At 39.6% G+C, this 16,760-nt stretch overlaps 1 protein-coding gene across 2 annotated transcripts in view; it reads left to right on the top strand.

Moving 5' to 3' along the window:
* The window catches only part of plcg2 (phospholipase C, gamma 2), a 100,171-nt gene that overhangs the window by 10,967 nt on the left and 72,444 nt on the right, over positions 1 to 16,760 (top strand). For both annotated transcript variants that reach the window (XM_057836917.1, XM_057836918.1), the window contains 4 exons: positions 8,891 to 9,083; positions 12,634 to 12,783; positions 14,489 to 14,582; positions 14,670 to 14,717. In XM_057836917.1, the coding sequence (XP_057692900.1) occupies positions 8,900 to 9,083; positions 12,634 to 12,783; positions 14,489 to 14,582; positions 14,670 to 14,717 (476 nt within the window). In that variant the 5' untranslated portion in view covers positions 8,891 to 8,899. The remainder of the gene's footprint in view (positions 1 to 8,890; positions 9,084 to 12,633; positions 12,784 to 14,488; positions 14,583 to 14,669; positions 14,718 to 16,760) is intronic.

The raw sequence follows: 16,760 nt of genomic DNA, 5'->3' as shown, positions 1-16,760 counted from the left end.
CATACACCTTAGAGAGATCTGAGTCAATATTCAAAGAAAGAAGCAGAAAATCCATTGACTGCTCAGTTTTCTTTAAAACTTTGCAGAATGGAAAAAACAACCAATAAAATTGACTGTACTGTAAACAGAAGCTTAACAAGCTCAAAATTGAGCTTAATGGCGGATTGCAAGAAACCATCAAGTGCATACCGCCACCTACTGTACAAGAGTGGGGTGGACTTTATTGGTCAATATCTTGTTCACCTGGCTAATCTTGCCTACTCGTGGTGCTGCCTCTAGTGCTCAGTTACTGTGTAGTTGCACAGGGATTGATTGAATTGATTTATTTGGCAGTTTGGAGTTCGCCAACTGCCACAAAACTTTATGGAAGATGAAAAGGATCAACAAGCTTTGGACATCCAACATGGTGAAGCGATGTTGCCTGGCACGGCCAGACTGTTCTCCCTGTATTTTTCAAACACTGAGGGAATAGTCTGGGACCCAGCCCATTAACGGCCTCTCGAGCAAGTACAAAATCAATTGTCAAATCAGATTTGTTTATTTGCGTGACGTGTTCTTAACGAGCAACGTCATTCCTGAAGTCGTCTCCACAAGAACACGGATGGTGAATGGGAGAGCCGAGAATATGTTCCAATCCACGGTAAAATCAGTATTAATTTACCAAAAATACATCGACACAAGTCACTGACAACAGTCTGTCTCGCGCTAGCCATGTTGAATAAACTCCGCTCTCCTCGTATGTCTACTTCCGCGCGCAAGTCCCTCGTCCCTTTACTAACGTCCGCCCGTCGCTGATTGGTCCACTCCGCTGTCTGTTTGCTGTGGCTTGCTCCGCCCTGGGAATTTGATCCACTGGAACAGCGGTGAGTCTGGTATACCAGGCTAGAAGCGATGTGCCTATGGAATATCTAAATCGGACACGAGGACCCCAGCCCTCTTGTTGGCCCTCTATCAGTCGTAAATTTATATAAAAATGATGTCATTCATTTGAGGTACGTTAGTGCTATAAAATGGTTGGTTTGCTATGCTATATGATGGCTCCTCCTGCTGCTTCGCTACTGTGCAGACGTCTCTCTGCTTTGCTCCTGCTTCTCAAGCTTCAATCATCTTTTTAATCATTTTTAATCACCTCTAAATTACTCAGCAAGTCTTGGGATTTTCTTTTAATCTTGTTTATATTTAAACAAAGGCTTTTTGAGCATTTTTGAGCCTTTTAAATGGCTTTTTTGTCGTTACTGGAACACAAGTCTGCCTTATCGCGACTGGAACTGAGGAATTCGGCTAACGGAAGCTAAGTAGCAACATGCCTCCCCTGTCAATGGATGATTACCACAAACTGCTCCAGAAGATAGCAGTACTGGAAACAAAAATCTACCGGCTTGAAGTGAATATGGAGGTAAATGGACAGCTCCGGAATGAAACCACTCTGCCGATCTCCCAAAACAGCGAGTGGGAGCGGACCCACAGAATGCAAACAAACACCATCGAGACTCAACGGGACCCTGGCAGAACCCAGCCCTGGCAGATTTACGATGAAAAGGAATGGCCACCTCTGCAGAAGACTGCGTCATCTACTCCGGCACCAGAAAAGAAATTATCACAGATCAAGGCAACAACAAAGGGTCAAAGCAAAGTGCCTCAAGCTGCTGGAATTCTACTGGAAAATAGATTTACGCCACTCTCCGAGACTCCTGAACCCGTGAAAGTTGGAACACCCAGCTCGAAAGAGAGGTACGAGGCTAATGCATGTGCTAACAGGCTACAGAGAAAGCGACCCACTGGGCCCCGCACTCTGATAGTGGGCGACATTGCTGTGAATGGGATAAAACACTTTTGTAGGAACAATACCAAAGTATGTTGTTTTAATAAAGCAACTGTGTCTGATATCAGAGCTAGTATCCTGAGCATTGCTGCTCAGCATCCAACAGCCACTACTCTGATAATACACACAGGAGCACTCGATATTGCGAAGCAAAAATCAGAGCTTTTAAAGCAAGACTTCACTGAACTGATAAACAAAGTCAGTACTTTAAATACCGAGGTGTTTTTCAGTGGACCCATACCCGTGCCCAGGCTGGGGGATGAAAGTTTCAGCAGAGTGATGATGCTCAACAAATGGCTCAAAGCTACATGCGCTGGACAATCGATGTACTTCATTGACAATTTCAACATATTTTCAGGGCGCAGGCATCTCTTTAAAAACGATGGCCTTCACCTAAATAAGTCAGGAGTGCGGTTACTAAGCAGCAGCATGTTTTATGTCTTGAGGCACAGACAGTCTGCTTATCTCGAGGAAAGGAGGCAAGCTGTCCCAAAACATCTGATAAACATTGAGGCTGGTGAGCACGCAGGATCGTCTCCTCCAAAAATTGAGCCTACAATCGCTGAAGGAGAAGTGACTAAGCCAGCCCTGCCAGGCTGTGACCAACCCTCTGCTGAGGCTCCACTGCCTCAACGGGAGGAGACCCTGGTAGCAGGTGATCGACCTCCTTCAGACGAGACCCAAGAAGCGGCTCCATCAGCTCAACAGGAGGAGAACCACCTGACCGTGCAATCCTCTGCTGACGAGGCCCCATCCAGCCTCAAATCCTCACACTCCAAGACGCCAACACGCCGCCGACTCCAAGCTAAAGCCCCATCCAGCCCCAAATCCTCACACTCCAAGACGCCAACACGCCGCCGACTCCAGGATAAGGCCCCATCCAGCCCCAAATCCTCACACTCCAAGACGCCACTACGCCGCCGACTCCAGGATAAGGCCCCATCCAGCACCAAATCCTCACACTCCAAGACGCCACCACTCCGCCGACTCAGTCAGGCTAAGGCCTCATCAAGGCCTAAATCCCCACAGTCCCGGAAGCCACCCCGCCGACGACTTAGTTTGGATGGAATAATGAGTCAACCTGGTCTGGACTCCATGGATCTAAATAGCAAGGTTAACCAGTCTCTTGATCTCCTCAAGTTCATGTCTTCGCTTCCACCCTGTACCTGTCACACCCGACAGGTGCCAGGGGAAGATGGCAATAAACCAACCAGCCTCCCCTGGAATTCTCTCGGGGCAAAGCCAAAGCACTACAACTCTGGAACTACACGGTATTATCCTTCTATGGAGGAAGCCATGTTAGCGACACCAATATGATATGCACCGGGTCCAGGCTGTGACAACATTACAAAGACTGTTCTGTCCCAGCAAAAGCCGGGGCCCTATGGAGTACAGTCTGTATGCTCAACAATCCCAGTGGTGATAAACAACACAAAAAGGGCTAGATTGGTGAGAAATAAAAAACATTCAATTAACTCTGCCAACCTGTTAAGCATAGTATGTCATTCCCAAAACTCACCAGTGAATCCAGTCTGGCATCTCCAATTGGCTCTGCTAAATATAAGATCTTTAGCTGGCAAATCTTTCTTAATTAATGATTTTATCAGCAAACATAACCTTGACATGATGTTCCTAACAGAAACTTGGTTAGATAAAGATAAGAGCTCGACAGTTCTGATTGAGGCAACCCCCACAAACTTCAATTTCTTTAGTGCGCCAAGAACCCATAAGAAAGGAGGTGGGGTTGCCAGTCTGATCAGGGACAGTTTACAATGCACAAATATTTCATGTGGTCAGTTTGATTCCTTTGAATATATTGTCATTCAGCTAAAAAGCCCTTGCAGAGCTGCCTTGGTCACACTTTACAGACCACCAAAGTATAACACAATGTTTTTTGATGAGTTTACCAAAATGCTGTCTTCTGTCTGCATGGACTTTGATTGTGTTGTTCTAGTGGGTTACTTTAACATTCATGTTGATAATCCTGAAGAAGGATGTGCTATAGAGCTTTTAAATATTTTGGATACATTTGGTTTATCTCAGCATGTCACAGTTCCAACACATAACAGAGGGCACATACTGGATTTAATAATATCCAAAGGTCTTAACATCTCTGAGGTCACAGTGAATGATGTTGCTCTGTCTGATCACTACTGCATTATGTTTAAAATGACCACCCCTGTCCATCCTCTGAAAAGGGAAACAGAGGTGATTAGGAAGCGTTACATAAGTGATAACACTTGTGCGTTATTCACACAGGCCTATGCCTCACCATTAACCCCTACAATAGCTCCAGTGGAAGAACTTGTAAATAGTTTCAGTTCCAGTGTGATGACTGTAATTGACACTATTGCCCCGATTAAGACAAAATCTTTGTCAAGAAAGAAGAGGTCACCCTGGAGAAATGCCATACTAGCTATAAAACAAAAGCAAGTTTGTAGACGAGCAGAACGCAGATGGCGAAAAAACAAACTCCTAGTTTTTTATGATATCTACAAAGAGAGTCTTCGCAAATACAACCAGGAACTGAAAAATGCTAGACAGTCATATTTTTCAGAGATCATTAGTAGAAACACTAACAATACCCGCACATTATTTTCTGTTGTTGACAAACTGACAAACCCACAAGCATCAATACCTCAGGAATTGGCATCTGAGGTGTCCTGTAATAATTTCGCAGCATTCTTTACACACAAAGTACTAAAGATTAGACAGACTGTGTGCAACTCCAGATTAACAAATGTTACACTAAATGCCTCCCAAAACGTCCCCCACGTCAATCTTAGACAGTTTAGCCTCTTGGACTATGCCACTTTAACAGAAATTGTGTCGAAATTAAAGCCCACAACATGCTGCCTTGACATCCTTCCTTCAAACTTTTTCAAAACTGTTTTTCATTGCATAGCCCCAGACATACTTCAGATTATAAATACTTCTCTCCAAACAGGAGAGTTTCGTCAGACTTTAAAAACTGCAGTAATAAAACCTCTCCTAAAAAAACCTAATCTGGATGCCTCAACCATTAGTAATTACAGGCCAATATCAAATCTGACATTCCTGGGGAAAATTATCGAAAGGGTTGTGTTCGAACAGATCCAGAATTATATGATGCAAAACAATCTTTTTAACTCATTTCAGTCTGGATTTCGACCACAACACAGCACCGAGACTGTGCTTATCAAAGTCCTAAATGATATTCGTCGGAATACCGATGCAGGCAAATAATCTGTTCTGCTACTTTTGGATCTCAGCGCCGCATTTGACACGGTTGATCACAACATACTACTCAGCAGATTGGAACAGTGGGTAGGGCTTACTGACACTATTCTTCAGTGGTTCACATCCTATTTACATGATAGGGATTTCTTTGTGTCAATCGGAAACCATCAGTCAGAACGAACCAAATTCACGTGTGGAGTCCCTCAAGGGTCAATTCTTGGACCACTCTTATTTAACATCTATATGCTTCCGTTAGCTCAGATAATGGAACAGTATGACATCTCCTATCACGCCTATGCAGATGACACACAACTGTACATTTCTGTGTCCCCACATGATTATAGTCCCTTAGTCACCCTGAGCAAATGCATTCATCAAATCAATGAATGGATGTGCCAGAATTTTCTCCAGTTACAGTGCCTTGCAAAAGCATTCGGCCCCCTTGAATCTTGCAACCTTTCGCCACATTTCAGGCTTCAAACATAAAGATATGAAATTTTTTTTTTTTTGTCAAGAATCAACAACAAGTGGGACACAATCGTGAAGTGGAACAACATTTATTGGATAATTTAAACTTTTTTAACAAATAAAAAACTGAAAAGTGGGGCGTGCCATATTATTTGGCCCCTTTACTTTCAGTGCAGCAAACTCACTCCAGAAGTTCAGTGAGGATCTCTGAATGATCCAATGTTGTCCTAAATGACCGATGATGATAAATAGAATACACTTGTGTGTAATCAAGTCTCCGTATAAATGCACCTGCTCTGTGATAGTCTCAGGGTTCTGTTTAAAGTGCAGAGAGCATTATGAAAACCAAGGAACACACCAGGCAGGTCCGAGATACTGTTGTGGAGAAGTTTAAAGCCGGATTTGGATACAAAAAGATTTCCCAAGCTTTAAACATCTCAAGGAGCACTGTGCAAGCCATCATATTGAAATGGAAGGAGCATCAGACCACTGCAAATCTACCAAGACCCGGCCGTCCTTCCAAACTTTCTTCTCAAACAAGGAGAAAACTGATCAGAGATGCAGCCAAGAGGCCCATGATCACTCTGGATCAACTGCAGAGATCTACAGCTGAGGTGGGAGAGTCTGTCCATAGGACAACAATCAGTCGTACACTTCACAAATCTGGCCTTTATGGAAGAGTGGCAAGAAGAAAGCCATTTCTCAAAGATATCCATAAAAAGTCTCGTTTACAGTTTGCCACAAGCCACCTGGGAGACACACCAAACATGTGGAAGAAGGTGCTCTGGTCAGATGAAACCAAAATTGAACTTTTTGGCCACAATGCAAAACGCAACACAGCTCATAACCCTGAACACACCATCCCCACTGTCAAACATGGTGGTGGCAGCATCATGGTTTGGGCCTGCTTTTCTTCAGCAGGGACAGGGAAGATGGTTAAAATTGACGGGAAGATGGATAAAGCCAAATACAGGAACATTCTGTAAGAAAACCTGTTGGTATCTGCACAAGACCTGAGACTGGGACGGAGATTTATCTTCCAACAGGACAATGATCCTAAACATAAAGCCAAATCTACAATGGAATGGTTCAAAAATAAACGTATCCAGGTGTTAGAATGGCGAAGTCAAAGTCCAGACCTGAATCCAATCGAGAATCTGTGGAAAGAGCTGAAGACTGCTGTTCACAAACACTCTCCATCCAACCTCACTGAGCTCGAGCTGTTTTGCAAGGAAGAATGGGCAAGAATGTCAGTCTCTCGATGTGCAAAACTGGTAGAAACATACCCCAAGCGACTTGCAGCTGTAATTGGAGCAAAAGGTGGCGCTACAAAGCATTAACGCAAGGGGGCCGAATAATAATGCACGCCCCACTTTTCAGTTTTTTATTTGTTAAAAAAGTTTAAATTATCCAATAAATTTTGTTCCACTTCACGATTGTGTCCCACTTGTTGTTGATTCTTGACAAAAAATTAAAATTTTATACCTTTATGTTTGAAGCCTGAAATGTGGCGAAAGGTTGCAAGGTTCAAGGGGGCCGAATACTTTTGCAAGGCACTGTAAATGTGCAGAAGACAGAGGTGATCATTTTTGGGCCAAAAAAGGAAAGGTCAAAGATAAGCAGCCAACTTAGCACAATGTCACTTACAGCTACAAATCAAGTCAGAAACCTTGGCGTAATTATTGACTCAGACCTAAAATTTGATAGCCATTTAAAGTCCGTCACTAAATCCGCTTATTACCACCTAAAAAATATAACCAGAATTCAGGGGCTTCTGACTCAACAAGACATGGAAAAACTTATGCATGCATTCATTTTCAGCAGATTGGACTATTGCAACGGTATATTTACAGGTCTTGATAAAAAATCAGTCAGGAAGTTGCAGCTGGTACAGAATGCTGCAGCCAGAGTCCTCACAAATACAAGGAAGCTGGACCACATTACACCAGTTTTGAAATCGCTACACTGGCTTCCAGTAAGTCAAAGGATAGACTATAAAATACTACTGCTCGTCTGCAAAACACTTAATGGCCTTTGACCAAAATACATGCTTGACTTGTTAGAGTCCTATGAGACATCTAGACCCCTAAGGTTGTCTGGAACCGGTCTTCTGCATGTTCCAAGAACAAGAACCAAGCAGGGTGAGGCAGCATTTAGTTATTATGCTCCTCACCTCTGGAACAAGTTACCCGAACGTCTGAAGTATGCTCAAACTGTTAGCTCTTTTAAATCAGGGCTAAAAACGCTTTTGTTTAGCACTGCATATCTATAACTGTCTATATATTTCAATCTACCTGCTTTCTATTCCTCTTGTTTTTATCTCCATTGCTGATTTCAATTATTATTAGTAGTAGTAGTTTTTGTTTTATTTATTTACTTTTATTCTGTGATTAAATGTGATCTTTTGTCTTCGTTTCTACGTTGTGTTGATTTAAATGTGATTTTTATGATCTTCATGTGATGTAAAGCACTTTGAATTGCCTTGTGTTGAATTGTGCTATATAAATAAATTTGCCTAGCCTTGCCTTGCCTATAGTTTTTGAGATATTTACAATTCCTTTATAGGTCAATCTTAGGTCAACCAGCCCACCATTTTGATTAAAAATGGCTAAAAATGGTTTCAATCGTTTATGTGTCGTTTTGTGTCGCAAAATTTTCATTTGTGCTGAAATCATTTTTGAGAAATTATTATCGAGTGATGACGCCATGCAGACCCCCATTTATTGCAAAATGGACCCAAAATGGTGCCATTTGTTTATGCTATGCTTCTGCTCTTATGTGCTGTTAAAAAATTCATTTGTGCTGCTCTTGTTTTATAGATATTGAGATATTCATTTGGATTGATGACGTCAATCGTAGCACCTCCGTCGCGATTGACGGAGCGTACCAACTCTCAGATGGGTGTTCTATCAACTTGCACAATGGAGGCACAAATGAATGGCACCTCTTTGGGTCCATTTTGCAGTAAATGAGGGGCTGCGAGTCATGACATCACTCGAAATTAATATCTCATCTGAATAATAAGTGAAAAAAGTTTTGTGTACCAAAGCTTTCGTATATCGGGGTACCACTGTTTTACTCTAACCACCAGTATCTAGTAAGCAATATACTGTAAAACACATGAATTCCTGTCAATAATGAAAGAAAAAAAATATAATTACTCCAATCACCAGTATCTAGTAAGCAATATACTCTAAAACACATGAATTCCTGCCAATAATGAAAGAAAAAAAAAATAATTACTCCAACCACCAGTATCTAGTAAGCAATATACTCTAAAACACATGAATTCCTGCCAATAATGAAAAAAAAAAAAAAAATCTGAATCTTTGTCATCTGCTGTCATCAAATGTACATTCATTTCCCCCATGTTCCACCAAGGTTCGAGAGATGGCGCATTGGGTGCAGCAGGGAGAGATGACGGAGTACAGGAAGAATATGATCAAACGGGAAATGGAGATGGGTATGGTCATGACAGTCTTCCGGCAAAAGGCGGAGAGGCTCACTGTTCAAGTCATCATGGAAACACGTCAGGTTGCTTGGACACGCACTGCTGAAAAGACTGATGGTGTCTGTAAGTACTTTATGCGACTGTGTTAAGTTATACTAATGTACAGTGATCCCTCTTTTATTGCGTTGATGGGGACCAGAACCCGCCGCGCTAAGTGAAAAACTGATTTAGCATTGGAAAGAGAAACATATAAGACATGTTTTTTTTCACTTTTTTCCCTAGAAGTATAATTAAAAAAAAAAACTTTTAGGTATATACTGTATATGTTTTAATAAATGTTTTTTGAGCACTTAAAATGTAATAATTATGATAAGTTATAAACATGTTACTGCCCCCACCAAATTATTTATAAACAAGAATAAAGTAGTAAAATGCTTGGCTTTATTAAATGCTTCATTGAGTGATTCCACTCAAATCAGCTCATGCTGCTCACTTACACACAATGAGTTGACACAGCAACCGTTTAACAACTTAAACGATGATTGACGCATGCGGCGCTTTGAAGTTTCGAGTTGCATGCGTCTCTGGCAAGATCAAACCTCAACGTCTGTCCATCATTGTTAGCTTTAATAAGCAACTCTAGTGCACTGCCTGACCAAGAAAGAAATCGCCAGCTTCGTCACGTCTTTATCATTTATTTCACAATTATCCAACACAAAAGGCCTACCGCAGTTGATGGTGTTCTCAAGAAAACATTGAAAACGAAATTAAACTCAAGCTCACCGCTCCCTCTCTCTGTCACGTCAGCCATGCGGTGCGTTCAGGTACAGCAAATAATATCCGCCACATTAGAACCCGATTCATTACATTATTACAGGAATTATTATTTTTTTAGTATTCCGATTTTTCTTTATAATTTATTTGTTTTCCTATGTGTAATCACTATTTGTAACAGTACCAACAGTATTTATTAAGGATTTAGTGTAGGTTTTTGGGCTGTGGAACGAATTAATGGAATTATTATGTATTCCTATGGGAAAATCCTGCTCGACATACGACCATTTCATCTTACAAACAGGGTGTTGGAACGAATTAACTTTGTATGTAAAGGGTACCACTGTATATGCTATCAAAAATTATTATTGTTATTATTATTATTTTGTTTTACAAATCAATAGGGCTGCAGCTATCGATCATTTTAGTCGTCGATTAATCGATTAACTAGTTAGTTCGAATAATCGAGTAATCGAATAAGGAACATAAAAAAATTAAAATACCTGAGCTGAGTCTCAAACGGTATAAAAAATAAATACAGTAAATGAGGATCTTTGTACATCAAAAGAACAATTCGCTAACTTACATAGCAAAAGTTAGCGAGCTCAAATGCTATAAAATGCTAACGTTATTTATTTATTTATTTATTTTTACAATGCTCTTAACAAATGGTTTAGACACATTTTCCCACAAAAAAGAGCCAAATACACGTATAAATTACAAAAAAAAACATTAGTTAAAAAAACCTTATGTTTAAAAAAGCTTATGTTGGTCTTAACAGGGAGCAGCTGGATTCAGCCATGTGAAATGAGGCAGACTAGAGGGCAGTGTATCCACCCAAATCAATAAAACTAAATGCAAACACTTTCTAAACAAACCATTAAAACACAACTTTAATTAAACGAATACTCGAAGCAGCAAAATTTAATTTGAATATTTTTTTCTAATCGAATACTCGAGTTAATCGATTAATCGTTGCAGCACTACAAATCAATCATTAAATTACCTTTGAAATAACATAAGTGTCCTTGGGTCATTGTATTGACATTCAGCCTTATCCATAGAGTGGATTTGGCGAGCCTTCTTTTAAGCTTTGAGAAAGGCGCAGAAAAAAATTCTCCCTCCCAATCTATCAGGGTACCTGGTGTCGGTATGACAGGTACCCCTAGCACAGCATTAAACCATCGGGTTTTTGCTATTTTAAAGTCACGACCACATGGGAATACAATGCAACTCTAAGGGTAGGTCTCCGACTTTTGTGATTTGGGGGTGAGGTTTTGGGATAAGTCCATTGGGCTATCTCAAAGACTTGGGGCGGGAGAAAAATGAATTTGGCGGGTTGATCAAATTTGGGCTACTTTTGACAACATTTGGTGGTTTTGGAAGGAAGGGTTACTTTCAACAGTTAAACTTGTATGTCTGGACCAAGAAATTCAGCTACTTTGCTTTCTTACAACAGTATCTTTGCTCAACAACAAACTACATCGCATAACTAGCAATTAATGAAACAACTGGAAGAGTAAATTAGGAAATAATTAGCATAAAACATGAACTTTGAACGTTTTTTTATAGCCTCAGTGCTCCATTGCATGCTGGGAGGCATGAAACAAGAGTTGTAATATTTTGGAACAACAACAGTGTTAACAGGAGGTGGTACCAGAGTTGAGTAGTGATGGCTACAAGAAGCTTCTGCATGTGGGTTCATTTTCTCTTAAGCGGTCTTTTATAGAATTCTATGGCTATTTGTTCAAAAAAAATATATGAATGTACTTGTCTAACTATATGGACAAAATGTAACAAGTGTAATAAAGATAATTTTGAATTCATTTTTATTTAGAAATAATAACGTTGCCACAGTCTTTGGCTCTAGATAACAAATTTTCACAGCACGAAATCCGCAAAATGTGAGATGACAGGTGATCGCCATTGCGTTTTGCGGCCACTTTATACTGTAGTCTGTCCTGAAGTTGCAAGTTTTAATTCTATAGTTTTTATTTATTTACTTATTTTTACCGTTTTTGTTTTTGGTTCATGGCGCATCATATTGTGACCCTGGCATATATCTCATGTGAAAAAATTAGGACACCCCATTGAATATGCTGGTTCTTTCTTAAGAAATGCACACATATCAATGTCTGATCTTGTTTTTCTTATCTCTGGAAAATAAAGTGATTTAATTGCAGGTAAACAACAAAAATGAACATTGTTTTACTCATGGAACCAAATATATGAACAAAAATGCATATTCCAAAAAATGTTAAGACACCCTACAACCTAGTGGCTGGTGTTACCCACTTTTACCCCCTTAACTTCAGTGAGACGCTTTTTGTAGCCATCTACCAGTCTTTGACATCTGTCTGAAGAAAGTTTGCCCCACTTTACCTCCAATTGACCAGAGACAAACAAAAAGAAGACATGGATATCTGAACATTTCCTAATAAAGAACGGAATATTTAATGGGGTGTCTTAATGTTTTCACATGACTGTTTATATGCATGGTATTGTGAGTTTATCATGAGTGACCTGTCCCATCCATAGTAATATGCAACATCATATATACTGTATATTAAAGGCAGTTTAGGTCATTAAGGGGCTGTTTACATGGTGACGCTCCAAGAACACGACACATTTCCTGTTTGCATTTACATGGTTCCGTCTTGGTTCCGTCTCCATTCGAACGATGAAAACGATGTAGTATTCATGCAAGGCCCTAGAGGGAAGTGCAGTTTTACAAGGCTCCATCAATGAATGAAAGTCTGGATGACAAATATGTTTTATTACTCACCAGCAGCATTACATAAACTCTTTGTGATTTTGAGTGATAAAATGTCACTCCTCATGTAACACAATTGTATTGACTCTAATAATTCTTCTGGAAATGTGTGCTTCTGTGTTTCAGTGGATCTGTTTGAGATCCGCGAGGTCCGTCCAGGGAGAAATTCAAAAGACTTTGAGCGGTTCAAAGATGGCAGAGATAAGCATGACGACAATACCTGCTTTACAATCTTCTACGGCTCACAGTTTGTTCTCAACACCTTGAGCCTGGGAGGTGGGTATTTAAAGACCCCATATTATTGTATGGATATAATGGATAATTCCTGCTCACAGAAATGCAATAATGATTATATATTATAAATTTTAAACATACACCTATTAGCTTAGGAGTTGATCTGGAGTTGCTTACCTTACATAATTCAAACTCAAGTCTCATTCGAAAAAAATGTGTTGGGCAACTTTCATTTATAATAAAGAATTAAACAATCATTTCCCCCCAAAACATAAATAAATAAAAGCATATCTGCTCACAGTTCTGAGGTAAAAGGTTCAAAGCACAGGTTCTATGTGGAGTTTCCATTTTATTTTTTTGGTACAATCTTGTATTTTATTTTATATATCTTTGTTTCATATACTTAACAAACGTGTACATTTTAATATAACATTTGTTGTAGTTGGTTTAATATTACTTATAAAATGAAATTCCCCAAACAGTAAAAAAAAATAGGTTAAATAAATAAACACACCAAAATGTTTGTCATCCAAAGCATTTACAGTATATACTTCATCCGTGCATTTTAGGGGATTTGCGCCAGTCAATCCAACTCAGAAAGCCACATAATATCTCGTTAAAATCATGCCGTCTTTAATTATGCTCTCGCGTGCTGTCACCTCCAGATAGGGTTTTGCTGTTTAAAAAAAAAAAAAAAAAAATCCCCTCCTGTTCAAAAATTTACTTCCCCCAGTAAATAGAGATTTTAAGCTTTCCAATGATGTATCACACATGCATATAGGACAATTTTGAAAGTTGGCCAGAGCGGAACTTAAGGTGTAGTAGCACTAAATATATAATAAAGGCAACAGTGGTGCCAGTAGTGATCCAGACACTAGGGGCAGTAACCCCCAAGCTGGGTGCATGGCTCCAACAGATACCAGGAACAACCCCGACGTCTCCGTTCAGAAGACCGCAATCCTAGGGACAGCTAAGATCCTGCGCAGAACCCTCATGCTCCCAGGCCTCTGGTAGAGGACCCGAGCTTGTTAGGTGGGCGAGACATACATCATTGAAAAGCTTAAAATCTTATTTTTCTGTGGGAAGAAAAATTTTGAACAGGAGGGCATTTTTTTTTTTTAATGCTTTTTTTTTTTTCAAACAGCAAAACCCTATCTGGAGGTGAGAGCACGCGAGAGCAGAATTACAGACGCCATGACTTTATCGAGATATTATGGCGTACTTACAGTACCTTGTTTCGATCCAAAAACTCCATGTAGCATGTATCACTGGAACAGTAACTGAAGAAATAATTAGCACATAACATGAATTTTGACTGTTATTTACATATGTAGAGCTGAATGCATGTTTGGAGGCTTGTTGGACAACAACAGTGTTGACAGCAGTTGGCAGCAGAGGTTGAATGTTTCCTCCAAGGAAGCAGTGACGGCTAAATGAAGCTTCTTAAAGCAATGAAGCATTGCAGCCAATTGGTTTAAAGATTCATGGTGGTTCATTTGGTCTTATGACAGTTGTATTGCCGCTGTCACATAAAATGTTACTGGTTAATATCTTTTGGTGTAAATATCCCATAATACAGTGAGGACAGCTGCGGCTTATCTATGAACAAATGCCGTTTTCGTGTCAAATTTGGTGGGTAGCGGCTTATAGTCAGGTGCGCCTTATAGTGCGAAAATTACGGTATACAGTATATGATGCAGCACACAACCGCTACTATTGATACATCTGGGTATGCTTCCCTCCCCAGCTGACTCTATGGAGGATGCATCTAAATGGCTGATTGGACTTGAACTGTTAGTCCAAGAAACACTGATTGCTCCAACTCCAGTTCTTATTGAGAGGTAATACACCACACAGCCATATATGTAAAGTATGTGTAAATACAGGAGAGTAATGGCTGATCAAGAAAGGTTTCATTTTGCTTCAAGCTGGCTCAGAAAGAAGATGTATTCTGTCAACCAGACAAAAACAAACAGGTACATTTTACAGGCTTTTCATTTGTTTATCTGTTTACTCAGTCACACTGTAGTTATCAGAGGTGGGTAGAGTTGCCAAACATTTTAATCAAGCAAGAGTAGCGTTAATTCAAAATAATAGTACTCAAGTAAAAGTTGTCATACAAAAAAAAATTACTCAAACGTATTCGGTGAAAAGAATACTCAGGCAATGAGTAACTGCGTACAATGGTTTTTTTAATTGTTTTTTTATATATATATATGTTTTCTTAACACAATGTCATCCATTGAACTGTTTCTATTACTATACTGTACTGTAACCTATTAACATATTAGGCCAAACAAACACACAAAAATCATCGAATTCCGACTAGACAACCCTACCCTGCAAAATTCTATCGTCTTAATCTACAGTAGATTATTTTTCTTAATTCTTGTGAAATTATTTTCTCCATCTTGTTTTGAGTGTTAAAGACAGGTTAACAGATTAATGCGTCAGATTATTGCATTTACTTTAAGTAAATAGTTATAATTTTTCTTATAAAGCCCATACATCTAAAGGTTGACCATTTTTCACCTAAATCAAGAAATCTTTTCTTTCAAATAATGATTTGAACAATATCTTGAATAAAGAATTCTGACGAACAAGCTTTTTTTAAGATAAAAAATACTAATTGAAAAAATACTAATTGCTTAAAATAAGTCTGTTTAGCCTTTTTTCAGCTAGCTATTTCTCTTATTTCAAGAAATCTTAGTGAGTAAAATTATTTGAAGCACTGGCAGATAATTTCACTTACAGTGGTATGAAAATTTATCTGGACCTTTTGGAATTTCTCACATTTCTGCATAAAATCACCATCAAATGAGATCTGATCTTTGTCAAAATCACACAGATGAAAAACCTGTTTCTGCTTGAACTAAAACCACCCAAACATTTATAGGTTTTCCAATTTTAATGAGCAATGTATGCAAACAATGACAGAAGGGGGAAAATAAGTAAGTGAACTATTGCATTTAATATTTTGTGGCCCCACCTTTGGCAGCAGTAACTTCAACCAGACGCTCCCTGTAGCTCAGTCTGGCACATCGACCGGGACTAATCTTGGCCCATTCTCTTCAACAAATCTGCTGTAGTTCAGTCAGATTTCTGGGATGTCTGAATTGCTGTCTTTGGGTCATGCCACAGCATCTCAAGTCTGGACTTTGACTTGGCCACTCCAGAATGTGTATTTTATTCTTCTGAAACCATTCTGAAGTTTATTTACTTCGGTGTTTTGGATCATTGTCTTATTGCAGCATCCATCCTCTTTTTAGCAAAACATCCTGATAAACTTTTGAATTAATTCTTCCACTAATAATTGCAAGTTGTCCAGGCCCTGAGGCAGCAAAACAGCTCCAACTGATGATGCTCCCTCCAACATGCTTCACGGTGGGGATGAGCTGCTGATGTTGTGACGTTGATGTTATGTGTTACTCCCAAACAATTAAACTTTGATTTCATCAGTCCACAAAATATTTTGCCAAAACTTCTGTGGAGTGTCCAAGTGTCTTTTTGCGAACATTAAACGAGAAACAATGTTTTTTTTTTTTTGACAGCAGTGGCTTCCTCCGTGGAGTTCTCCCATAAACACCATTCTTTCTGTAAGTCTTTAGCAGACACTGTAGGGTTCTTTTTCACCTCTCTGAGTATTCTGCACTGAACTCTTGGCATCATCAATGGTGGACAGCCACTCCGTGGGAGAGAAGCAACAATGCATAACTCTCTTCATTTGTAAACAACTTCTCTGACTGTCGTTTGATCCAGACTTTAAGAGGTGGTCCTTTCCCAGCTTCATACAAATTAACAATCCTTGATCGCAGGTCTTCTGAGAGCTCATTTGACTGAGCCATGATGCACATCAGACAATGCTTCTCATAAAGACAATACTTACCAGGTGTGTGTTTTATAGTGGGCAGGGCAGCTTTAAATGACTCATCAGTGATTGGGCTCACACCTGACTTAAATTGTTTGGTAAAAATTGGTTTCAATTGCTCTTTAAGTCTCCTTAGGCAGAGGGTTCACTT

The sequence above is a fragment of the Corythoichthys intestinalis genome, chromosome 5, assembly GCF_030265065.1.
Source record: "Corythoichthys intestinalis isolate RoL2023-P3 chromosome 5, ASM3026506v1, whole genome shotgun sequence".
In the NCBI taxonomy this organism is placed as follows: Eukaryota; Metazoa; Chordata; class Actinopteri; order Syngnathiformes; family Syngnathidae; genus Corythoichthys; species Corythoichthys intestinalis.
The sequence above is the reverse complement of the archived record's forward strand: the minus strand, read 5'-3'. Positions and strand labels throughout refer to the sequence as shown.